General features: G+C 31.8%; 1 protein-coding gene across 1 annotated transcript; it reads left to right on the top strand.

Annotated features, from left to right (window-relative positions):
- Positions 1-16: 16 nt before the first annotated feature.
- On the top strand, positions 17-11,648 carry LOC130629275 (uncharacterized). The gene is made up of 13 exons (XM_057442422.1): positions 17-1,197; positions 2,974-3,016; positions 3,371-3,405; positions 3,527-3,668; positions 5,050-5,213; positions 6,161-6,315; positions 6,621-6,701; positions 6,861-6,972; positions 7,535-7,612; positions 8,170-8,297; positions 8,746-8,862; positions 8,997-9,107; positions 10,021-11,648. The coding sequence occupies exons 1-13, from the start codon at positions 163-165 to the stop codon at positions 10,121-10,123; spliced, it is 2,304 nt and encodes a 767-aa protein (XP_057298405.1). The 5' UTR covers positions 17-162; the 3' UTR covers positions 10,124-11,648.
- Positions 11,649-12,759: the final 1,111 nt, after the last annotated feature.

Below are 12,759 nucleotides of genomic sequence, written 5' to 3'. Positions count from 1 at the left end.
CATGTCCTGCATTTCTGACCTGCACTGTCTGACGTTCCAAAATAAAATGCAGGTCCGTGAGCATAAAATTAGAAAATTGAGAAAGCTAAAGCAACACAGCACAACTCAACTCACCTTCAGCATTCAGTTGCACAAATATATGGCAAATTAACATCGCTAAAAATGGTCGATATATCAAGGGAGGAAGCACGTAGCATTGCTGCCTCCTTAATTAATGGGATTAAAACATCATTGATCATTTCCATGGAAGAAAAACCTGCCAGGTACGTACAGCAGAAATCGAAAGAAGAAGGAAAACGACCATCCAACGCTGCGTATGGTTGTAACGGCTTGCAAAGCACCAGCAATAATTTCAAGGACAGGTGCTCTGCTAATTGCATGAATATGATGCTTTCAAATTCTATCAACATTGAGAGTGGGGGAGGAACAAGAAGGGAGGAAGGAAAGACAAAAACATTTAAAATGGAGGATAAACTGAACACAATTTCGCAAAAAGAAAAGTCAAATATTTCTTTTCTGAATAGCAAGTGTAATAGCTCTTATAATGAAAACAAAGGTAATCATGTGAAATATGGCAAAAAATGTCCAAAGTGTTCTGAAATAAACGATAAAGATGCAAATTGGTGTATGGAATGTGGGAAAGCTATATTGTCTGTTGAAGTACGACGACAAGAAAGCTTAAAAGAATCTCCCCACCAAATATCTCCCTCTTATGATTGTGAAAGTAAAAGTTTTCCATTTCAGAGTAACTTTCCACCCAATTCTGTTTCATTTGAAGATGAATATGTTGCAAATCGGTCATTTTCATATAACAATCAGTACCCATATGGAAGCAATGCAGAACAATTTAGTGCTGCATCGTTTGATTTTCAGAATCCTGAATTCGATGAAGATTTGCACAGTAAAACTAGAACTGATGGGGAAGTAGCTATATTTCAGAAATCTGCCTCTGGTGACAGAAAGGAAGATGCATTGCATATGTATGCTTTTGATGATTTACTTTATCCTAATTTTGCAATACATAATCCAGTGTGTGGATATGTATTGCCTTCATCAAATATTGTATCTAATGCAGCATATATTCAACCTTATTACTATCGAATTAATAATGTGCCATATGAGTCCAACCAAACAAGAGCTTGTCAACCAAGATCTAAAAAACATTACAAGTGGAACAGAAACAAAAGAAAGGAAAAGGTAAATAGATTTGAATGCTATTGCGCATTTTTTTCCTTCTTTCTTTCTCCTGATTACTGTACATCCAGTTTTTCAAAAACAATTTTTTTGGTTATAAAAAATCAACTTATAAATACGTATATACAAAACTTTACAGGGTTACTTACTGCTAAACATGTCTCATGTACCTACTTCCATAAGTCCTTACGTATAGTACAAATGTAAGTCCTAATAAATTCATTTTATTAAAATCTCAGAAACTAGCTTTACAATTTTTAATATTTTGACTTTTGTACAAGTCATCATCAGAATTGGACATGCCTAACCTTTTTTTAGAGCATTGGCTAAACAATGTCTGGTCATTTTTTCAAAAACTTTCATATTGATGTTTTAATACTTTACCAAATTTATGAAAATATTGTGAAATAAATCGAATATGAGTCATATACAAGTGCTGCTATTAATTGCGAATACAGTAAAAAACGTAAGATTCTTTCGTTGAAAAAAATAACGTGGGTTTTTCAATTCTTCAATTATATCTGTGTCAACAACAGAGGAGGTTGTTATGACAAGCATATTTTTTATGTATTTAAATGAAAGTATTTATGTATTTTTATGTATATTACGCAATTAATATTAGTAACAATTTAATAATAATATTGAAAAAAATAATTTTTCTCCCTAAAAAATTAAAATTAAAACTAGCTGTCAAGGTGAAAAATAAAAATACTTGCATGCTCAAAATCATGTTTTTAAAAGTTAATTCTCTTGTTTGTTTTGAAAGTTAACAGCAAAAAATTGTTCTTGTTCTGAGTATACAGAATATACTGGTGTTGTTTTGAAAATTATACAGCATGTTATTCTCCTCCCACTTACAAAACAAAAAAAACTGTTTTTTGCACAGCCTTATGTGAGAAAATCCAAATCTAAGTGCAAAATCTTTTTATTAGATATATTTTAGCTTACAATAGTTAAGTCTTTCACAACATTTTCCTAAATGGTATTGACTAAAAATCTTGTAGTGTTGCATTTTAACTAGTGTATTCTCAGACATATATACTAATCATAATGAAGGAGTGTGTTAGGTCAATACTCTGTTTTAGCGAAAGTAGCTAATTTTTGTTTTAAATTACATAAAAATATTATACTATAGTGGGGCCTTGAGGAGAATTTTATTTAAGAAAAATGTTTGAACAAGTTTAATTTCCCTATTTCCATTACTGATCGCAATGGTCAGTTATTTGTATGTTTGATTGAACACAATTTATGTGCAAAAATTAGATTTCATTATCTTTCATTGCTATATTTCATCAAGTAATTGATGCCAATTATATATTTCATTTCACTGCAAGCATTAATATGTATATTTATGTATTTCACTATTTTATCACTATAAGCATGTTGTAGTGTCCGTTTGTACAAAGTTTGTTCGGTTTTGTACGAACAGACTTTGTATTCATTTAAATGGCTAATTAACAAATAAGACTTTTACCAGCTAGCCCATTCCTTAGTATTAGTAAACTTTTTCCTTTTGGAAAACGCAAAATTTGATCTTTTTCTTGTTATTTATTTACTTTTGTAATCTCTACACATAGATAAAAGTTTTATTAGCTATCACTTTGAACAAGTCTAGTGTTCCTGTATTTAGTTTTTATTTGCAGCCTGAAATGTTTTATTTTCAGCCTGAAATAAGCAACAAACAGTTTTGTGATAAGCAAAATAAATTTAAGTCAACTTGTATTTTATTAAGCTAGTATTTTATTTTACCCACTGGTTACTATTTCTTGACACATTTAGAAATCTTCCCTACATTCTGCAACAACCAAAAAGGAACAAGATGGTATGATCAGATTATTTTTTAGTAAAATTTGTACAGTCCCTAGATTTTGTCTCCTCCAACAATTACTGCATAATTGTCGAAATTGATTAAAAGAAGAGATAAATCAGCAAACTAACAACATTTAAGGCTTTTAAATCTCCTTAAGTGAATAAAAGGAATTGTTTAAATTAGTGCAGCTCGTTTGCCTGTGGACATTATTTAATCTTGACAAAGCTGCCCTTTGAGATAAACCTATCATAACTGTATCCAGGAACAAGAATGTGCAGTCTTCAATAGGGAAGGTATAATGTACTTTGTAAACCAACTTTATTTGTTTGCAAAATAGTAGGAATCTATGTTCTAATTTTCTTTTAGATAAATGTTTGGAGAAAAATAATTTCTGTGCCATGGTAAGTACATTGGATTTTGTTTTTGCATCTTGGTATTTTTAAGAATTGTTTCAGCATACATGTATAAAATGAGAATTATATTGTAGAAAATATTTTATCCTTAAATATCATTTCTGTTCAGGAACAAGATGTTGGGATGTTATTAACAGATCTTCCTGAAGAAATATTGTTACATGCTTTTTCATTTTTACGTACATCTGATCTCGCAAAATGCACAAGAGTGTGCAAGTTATTTAACCGAGTTGCATCTGATGCTGCACTGTGTAAGAAATATTTTCTAGATACCTTCTTTCATTAAATTTAATATTATGTATTTTTGTTCGTACATCTAGTCTTTACACACCCATGTTTAGCACACATTTAACCCACAAAACACGTAGATACCTAGTTAAAAATTGACTCAACAACAGAACAGTTTGTCTGCCATAACTCCTAAGGAGTAGCTGTTATAAAAAGTTATAAAAAACACAAGCCATCCAGGTCTTTTTGTTAGCCACCAATGACAACTAAAGTTTTGGAAAACTGATTATTTTTTATCAATCTTGGATTACCACCACCAACATATCAATAGCAGCCATGTGCAAAGAATAAATGAACCCTTAATTTAAAAGGCAAGCACTGCTCCAAAATTCTCTTGTTAGGATTGAATTTTCTTTTCTAATTTTAAAAAAAGTACCCTAAAACCTTGCAAGTTGTGTAACATATGGATTTTTTCTTGCATCCAACAAATTTCACTAAATTGACAAAATATGGCTATAATTTATTATTGATATTGTTAAGTGCTTTTGTAAGCTTCATGTTATTAAAAGGAATTTTAAGGAAAAAATTATATCAAATTTCCCTTCAATACAGACACCATCTTTAGGCTTATAATAAAACATACACCATCCTTTTCCCACACGCTATCATGCAGGTAAATTTCTCACATATACCTAAATTGTGTTCCTATTCAGTTGAAGAAAAAGCCACAAAGTTCAATAAAGCCACAGGACATGATAAATTTTGGTTACACAAAAAGATTATATATGCTCCTGCGATCTTCCATCAACTAATTTTTCAAGGGATACATTACATACGATTCTTTTTATCTTTAAATATCCAGGAGAGCGGACTTGCAATACAATGTCATCTTTTTTGCTTTCCGCACAATCTTGTTCAAATGAATCAGATCAGCAACAGTTGTCTTGTTTATAACACTTATCAGATGACAGCATTCATATAATAGATCAGGTCTAGTCTGAGTTGCAAGACAATTTAACAGACCAATTAGTGTCCCATCTTGGTCTTTTGTGATTCATCTACAAGATTATGCATATACAAAGATATAATAGATTAGAATAGCATTGAAATCAAAAGAAAAAATGTTCTCCTGGATTATGTTATGGAGAGAGAGTGAAAATGGTAATACAGAAGCACTGCTAAGCAATAGAAATATAAAGCAATTTTACTGTGTGAAAAAAATTATATTGCCTAGATGAAGTAAGGTTACCTACGTATGTGATAGAGTACACAGTTATTTAACAGTGTTTTACTATTTTCTTCATTAAAAGGCCTGGATCTTCACGGTGAGCAAATGTTTTTACCATGTAAAAGAATTGGATCTTATTTTCTAGTTTAAACATTCATTTTGATTGGATATCTTAGGGAAAGAAATTATCGTGAAGAAAAAGAACAATTTGACTGACAATGTATTTGCTGCGATCTCAAAAAAGCGACCGTCGCGTTTGACAGTTACACAATGTAATGGAAAAATGGTTACTATGGAGGGTTTACGACAACTTTTTAGAAGCTGTGCTGACACACTAGAGGTATATAACTTGATCCTATTAAATTACTTTTGGATCATATTAAATTAATTTTTTTATTTAAGTTTTCGACTCATGGCACACTATAACACACTGTCACGTACCTTTCCCATGAAGTTTGTCTGCGCTTCAGTGTTCAGCTGTGTGTGGAAACAATAGTAATAGCCTCTAACCTGGTACACTAGAACATCAACAGAAAAACCTAGCAGCGGGACTGGGCGAAAATTATGCTGGCTTGTAAACAAATTTTGAGCTTGCTTTTTGATTGGTTACTTGTATTATTATTTACTCACATGAACGTTCTCCAGAAACCCTTCATCAATAATTTAAGTAATTGGTATCACTCACTTAAACATACATGTAGTTGCCGTACTGTCTAATGTCATCTTCACTTCTTGTTCACATCTATGAAGCAGAAGCAAATGCAGGAGCAGACACGAGCACTGTGTAAACACTCATTAATCAAGCAAAGTAGACATAAAGCATGGGTTGAAGCAAAAATATCCAAAAAAATTTATATTCTTGCTTATCCTGTTTGCTCTTTCTGCATTACTTGCTTCATGAATTTCTTAGTGCGAATCTGAAACTGAAACACAATGTACACAAGAAATGTTTTAAAAACTCAAGAGAATAAACAATCATAAACGATAACATCGCAAGTGAAAGAAAATGTATCATAATCGCAATACATACAATTAATGATGATGCTTTTGGTTAACTATTCCGTAAAGCCACAACCTTTTTGATATGAAAGAACCAAGCCAAAAGATATTAAAGCAAATTTAAGTGAGGTACACGTATACTTTAAAAATGAAGTCAAAGAAGAGGTGCATGATTCATGCTAAATAAAATCAATTAAAACTTTCTTCTGTGTGAATGAGAAAAGTCAAGTTTTAAATACTCAAAAAAGATTCTAGGGACTTTTAATTGTTTAGTTAATTGTACCTTAGGTTCTTGATGTCAGCGCTTGTAGTGGTGGAGTTCTTATTGGGGAAACTGTTCTACTCCATGTTTCGGCTAGATGCAAAAATATATACAAACTTGATGTGAGTTGGAGCAATGTATCAAATGAAAGTGTTCAAGGTGTATCTAAAGCTCTGAACAGGTATGTTGTATTTCTGGATCTCACTCTGTAAACATTTTGTTTTTTTGTAGACATAAATTTACTACTAAAGTTGATGCTTCTTGCTGGGCCCTCCCCAACAAAAAGCATAAAGCATAAAACAGCAAATTCTGACTCGAAAATTTTTTTACCAAAGTGGCAAATGAACTACACAGCTACAGAAAACAACAATTAGATAATGATAAAAATTTGTTTACCCTTTTCTTCTTATCTTATATTCTTTGTGTTTTTTTGGTACATTGTTTTGGTGTGATTCCTAATCTATTATGGTGATATATTACTTTTAGGTTAGAACAATTGTCACTTAACGGTTGCCAAGGAATAACTGACGAGTCAATTAAAGCAGTTGCTGAGAAACATGGAGATAAGTAAGAATGATATTACATGTGTGATTCATGTTGTGAAGACAGATAATAATTATTTGTTTCAAATTGCACAGTAACTGGGGAGGCCTTGGTTTCCATTTTGATACTACCATCTTCACGATAATTTTTAGTTTAATGTGAGTTAATCTTTTTCATTTTTAGTCTACAATGTCTTGAAGTTTTTGGTTGTTTCAACATTTCATCAGCTTCAATAAATGCTTTGGCACAGCACTGTAAAAAGTTGAAAAAATTAAATTTGGGGCAGTGCCATAAGGTATTTTTACTTACTCTTTATAATTTTATACTTCATTGTTCTGTCATGAAAAATGGATTTCCAACTTGATGATGATAAGCATTTTATTATTCGTCCCTTACGCCTTGCCATTCCGATTTAGTCGTAAGAATTTTGCTCAGCAGAGCGAACAAAGAAAAAAGGTCAAACGTGATGATATATAACTCTTTATATATTTCCCCTTTCCATCCTATGTTCTTATTATCTATTTTCCATCTAAAAATAAATATTCTTGATCCAACAGTTTATTTCTTGTTCAAAAAACTGATCAATTGGTTTCGTTTTTAATTATCTAGGCGTCTAATAATAATATTTTTAAATCTAACCAAATAAGTTACGATGCAAGTTCACTGTGAGCATTGACAAGTAAACTTCAACAACTTTGGAGTGCATGTTACTTGATATACAACTGCTTGTGGTAACAATCTTTAAAATTCTGTGATACTTTTCACTAATTTGTGCCCAGGTTTCTGAGCATAGAAAAATATATACATTATGCAGTTAACAGGACACAAATTCTTTTATGCTGTGTTTTTACGTGTAGGTAAACAACGTTGCACTTACTGTCATTGCTCAAAATATAAAACATCTTGAAAGTTTAGACATCAGAGGTTGCAAACAGGTAGAAAGATGTTTTTATACACTTTTCTCTTTTTGTTTTTATTTTTCGTTTTTGGATACAGATATTTGTTTGTTCTGATTTTCTTTTTTTTTAACTTTTCTAATTTTATATTTTTCTACTTGCACAAAGCATGTAATTCCAAAATTTTAGTCGATAAGACCCGTGAGAAATCCACTCAGCAGGCAAGAGAACAATAAAAAAGATATCCATCACTTGAATCTTGCTGACGTCTGCAAGGACCCATCAATACAGAAAATTTTTTTTTAAGTTTGTATATCTGTTGCCTTCATTGCAGATATCTTGAAACACTGATCAAGAAAATGTATAGGATCGTGTATCTTTGACAAACGGCTGCAGAGATACTGGGGTTTAAATTTTTTTGATGACGTCATCAACCTGTCCATTCCGAAACGGATTTTTCTTAAGTCAAAGGATCATAGAATTTTTTTTCCTTGAAATACATAATCAGAATTAACTCAAAGAATTTGTAACAACAGCATAACAAGAATTTTAACCATCAACGCTGTAAATAAAATGTTTTATTTCATCTTCTGTAGGTACGAGATTCATCACTAAAGGAGATCATAACGAACTGCAACAAGCTGACTAGTTTAATCATAGCAAACTGTCCGTCCATTACCGACACGTCAATGATAACCATCGCTTCTCATCTACCTGCTTTAAAGTATACCAATTTTATCAGTTCAATTCAAACGTTCATCCTTGTTTTGAACAATTTTTTCTGTTCGTTTTTTTTTTCCTAAAGTCCACTGTTTTAATTTCACAATTTATATTTCTTGTTTTTTAAATATAACCAGACTTGAAATGTTTTCAACACAGGTTTTGAGGGCTAATGGGGGCAAGGTAGCTGAAAAATAAGAGAGCATCATCATTCATACACTTGTTAACACTTTTAATTCTTTTAATTCGGACTTCAGATTGTTCATAATGTTATTTAACGCTCTTGTTGTTAATATTGTAAGTCCTGGTATTTAAAGTTTCGAGTGTAAATCCTGATTAAACGAGACAAACATTTTTTTGCCTCGCCAATTCCACAAATATACGCAACGTTTTGCACAAGACATTTCCCTGTTACCATGACAATAACTTTATTCTGATTTGTTTATTGGAAGATGTCTAGACGCATGTGGATGTTGCAAGATTACTGATCGAGGGATGCAAGCCTTGGTGAAAAGTTGTCGCTCTCTCCAAGTGTTGGATTTAAGTTCAACAAAAGTTACCGGCCGAAGGTATATATCAATATATATTTGCAGAAATATGTTAAAAATGAAATTTTATCTATCATATTATTTATCGCTTTTGGACCATATATGGTATAGTATAAGCTATATAAGGCAATATAGAAAATTTCTTGTGTTTTTAGCGTGTCAGCCATTGGTCATTATTGCAAAACATCACTGACATCCTTGAAGTTGAGTTTTTGTCCTGCTGTAACTGACTCTTGTCTTCATGCTGTCGTCAGCAAATGTCAGCAGTAAGTGCTAGAAATAGAAATTCTATGAATGTTTTTGTTGTTGTTGTTGTTCAGTTGTACCCAAAAACTTCTTTAAAGGTAGAAGCTTTCGCGAATTCACCCTTTTTTTGGATTTTTCGCGTGAATTAACTTTCGCGAATCCATGTGTATAACGCAAAAAAAATAGCGAAGTAAAAGAAAACAAGTTAACAAATTTCATTGAATGCGTTTCTATTATCGATGTCAGAATCGTCACTTGACCTCCATTTCCAATTTGCCTTGTTTCAAGAGTATTGTTAAGATTTCATTTTTTTAGTGTGGAATATTACTCTGATCGTCATCATTTTTTGTTTTGCTAGAATAAACTTTCGCCATTTGTGATAGAAAAATATTTTGCGAGAATAAACTTTCTCGATTTATAGAAATTAAATTTTTTCGTGGAACTAAACTTTCGCGAATTTGCCCAAAACTTTCTCCTTGTGCGCTAATGTTCTTATAATGTGTGCATTTTCTTATTTGTATGACATTAATAAGGTTGTTTTAATTTCTGTTGCATCGTACATGTGCTGCTCTTCTGCGTATGTATACATTACACTAGCTTATCTTTTGAATTTAAGAATTTAAAAAGTCAAAAAATCTATAAGAAACTTGTAAGAAACCTTGGCAGGCTGTGAAATCTCCAACATTAAGAAACTTATACATATAACAGAAAAAATACATAGGAACATAACAAATGTTGTTCATATATATCAAAACCATACTCCAAATCTTAAAAAAAATTGATTATAAAAACCCAGGGTCAAATAGGGAAAATTTAAGAAACATTTAAGGCTCAATTTATCAAAATTTTAAGAAACTCCAGCCTCAACCAAATGCTTAGGTTTCTTTTAAAAAAAACGTGTAGTCAGCAGTATTGAGTATAATTGTCTTTTAGATTGAAGGTATTGCATTTGTATGGCTGCAAACCAATTCGCAACTTATATAAACTCATGGAAATCAACCCCGCTCTCAAGATTGAAAAAGAGTCCTTAAGATGAAGACCTACATTTTACGACGAAGGGGAAATACATGACTGGAGAAATACGAAAAATTTACCAACTTGATCTGAAGTCAAATATCTTTCAAGAAAATTCAAAATAATTATTTGTGGTATGACCAAGGATATAATTAACGAGTTGTTAACAAGTATTTTTCAACAGAAAATTTCGAAATCTTTTCTTAATAAGATATAATTTTAAAAATTTTAACCCTTTTTATAGATTTATATGTTTTGTTTATATTTTATTTTATAATTCTTTGCATCTTCGTTCCCACGTCTCTTAAGAGCATGGCATGGGAACGAATGTGATATATATATATATTTATTGTTTTTATTTTGTTTTTTGTTTTTGGAGAAAAATGGAACAGTTTTTCATGTACGACATTCCCAAGTCAGGATAAAACAACGTCTTTTGGGTTGTTTTTTTGCTTCTGCTTAGGAGATAGAAAGTGAGGACCAGCCTATCTACTGAAACAGGAAAATCGGGGAAAGTTAGACAGCGTTTCACGTGGGTCTTACAACGCCAAAGAGATTCTCTAGTCTAGATTGCAAAATTTTAATATTAGTAAATAAGTCCATACATGGCTACTTGTCTAGAATCATATTGAAATATCAAGCAATTAACATTCAGCTTCATGCCTGGTTTTCGGTATTATGGTAAGGTTAAATCTGTAATTTAATTACCACAACGTTGAATTTGTTATGAAACTTTTGAATAGTCAAACAAAGTCAGGAAATATTTCAGGAATTAGGTAGAGTCAGTAGATATGAACGTCTCGTATTGTTGCAAAAAAAACTTTATATGCTCGTTCTGGTAGCTATGTAATGTTCCATTTTTTTTGATAGCCTAACTTATTTTTGTGTGGTGTTGATAATTTTTTAAAATTTTAATAAATGAGTATAAAAAAATGATTTAATAGAAGCTTGCGTTATTTTGCAAGTGAAATTTGTAGTTAGGCTAAAAAGATTAAATATTTTTATTTGCCGGTAATTGAGTTTCTATATTTTTTGGTTTCCACTTGAAGTGGTTGTTGATGAACATAGAATAATTACTTGTGATGGAGTATTTCAATATATTTCAACAACACTGTTTCCAAGCAATTGCTTTAGGTGGAGGTCTTTGTAAATTGTACATAGAAATTGAGTTTTGTTTTCCTAGCGTCAGCATCATTTATGGTGTTTTTTGAAACCTGGTGTTTCTTCAAATACCTCTTTTCTTTATCTTATTTTTGCGGACGCCATTGGAAACGGAACATTTAAATACTTCGTTTATTATACACACCTACTTATTTGGAAAGCATGCTTACAATCCTGTTTACCGATTTTGTATCCTGATTACCAATTTTGAATCCCGATTTCCGATTTCGTTTCCCGATTATCGATTTGTCACTTATGTACCAGTAGCGTGAAAAAAGTTACTTTATCCCTTCTAAGTTTTATAAATGTTTCATTCTCATCAAACTATTTTGTAATTTTTTTGTGTAAAACTTTGTCGTGTTGTAAATAAAAGAATTTCATGCATATTTTTATTTGTTATGATTCCACCTCTCACCTGGTGTTTCAAGTAATTCCATGTATGTATGATGTGATTAGTTCCTTTTTTTTATGCTGACTCTGTTTGACGTAGGACAGGTGTGGAAGTCCAATTATTTCCTTTGGTGCGTTAAAGGTTGAGGTTATCACTGAACTATATTCGAAGTGTTTCGGAAGTTGTAAAATTGAAGGTTAAGGTTACTGCTGAACAGTATTCGAACTTTCCTTATCTCGACCTATTTTTACGGTCCCTTGAGTCCATTTTATCACGTTATCTTTCTTGACCTTTTCTGTAATTTTTTCGTATTTCATCACACAAAAAAATTCGATTAGAAAAACATTCGAACGTTCGAATTTCTCAAACTTTCTCAAAATCAAAATTTCAAATGTTTACAATTTTCTCTTCGTTTACACATCAAAAACTTGGGTTGAGAAATGCAAAGCTCTAAAGAAGTTGAAAAAGGAAGGTGTGACCGATCCTAGAGAAGACCTTAGCCGAGTTACAAGAAAGGGAAAACTTGTTACCTGAAGAGTTAACAGTGGAGGAATTTCTTGACATTGACTTTCAGCTCATCGCAACAGGTAACCCGGTCACAGATGGAGAAATTATCCAATCTGTAATAGACGTATATGACAAAAAGGAGGAGAATGATGATGACGAAATTAAAATGTATGATGAACCCATTGAAAGCCATTGAAAATCGAGGTTGATGCTGCCATAGAAACATTAAGAACTTTATTCCTTTTTAGCGGCAACGAAAACGGCATGGGCTCTTTATTACAGCGTTTAGAATCCTTTGTAAATTATGGATAGAATATCTGCTAAAAAGCAAAATAGCATTTTGAATTTTTTCAAATGATTAAATACATATAGCATGAGAATAGTAATAATTGATTCTTCTGATTAATTGTCCATCTCTGACAAGTTTCAAAATTTAAATAATTTTTCTAATGTGTGCATGCTATTGACAAACTTTCCTTATCTCGACATTTTTCACAACCGACGCTCCTTTCTCGAGATAACGAGCGTCGACTGTACTATTCGCGTGTGAAAACAAATTTATGGGACTCGCCATTTTAACGGGGCACGTACGTACGTAC

This window comes from Hydractinia symbiolongicarpus, chromosome 15, assembly GCF_029227915.1.
Source record: "Hydractinia symbiolongicarpus strain clone_291-10 chromosome 15, HSymV2.1, whole genome shotgun sequence".
NCBI classification, from domain to species: domain Eukaryota; kingdom Metazoa; phylum Cnidaria; class Hydrozoa; order Anthoathecata; family Hydractiniidae; genus Hydractinia; species Hydractinia symbiolongicarpus.
This window is presented reverse-complemented; position numbering and strand designations above follow the sequence as displayed.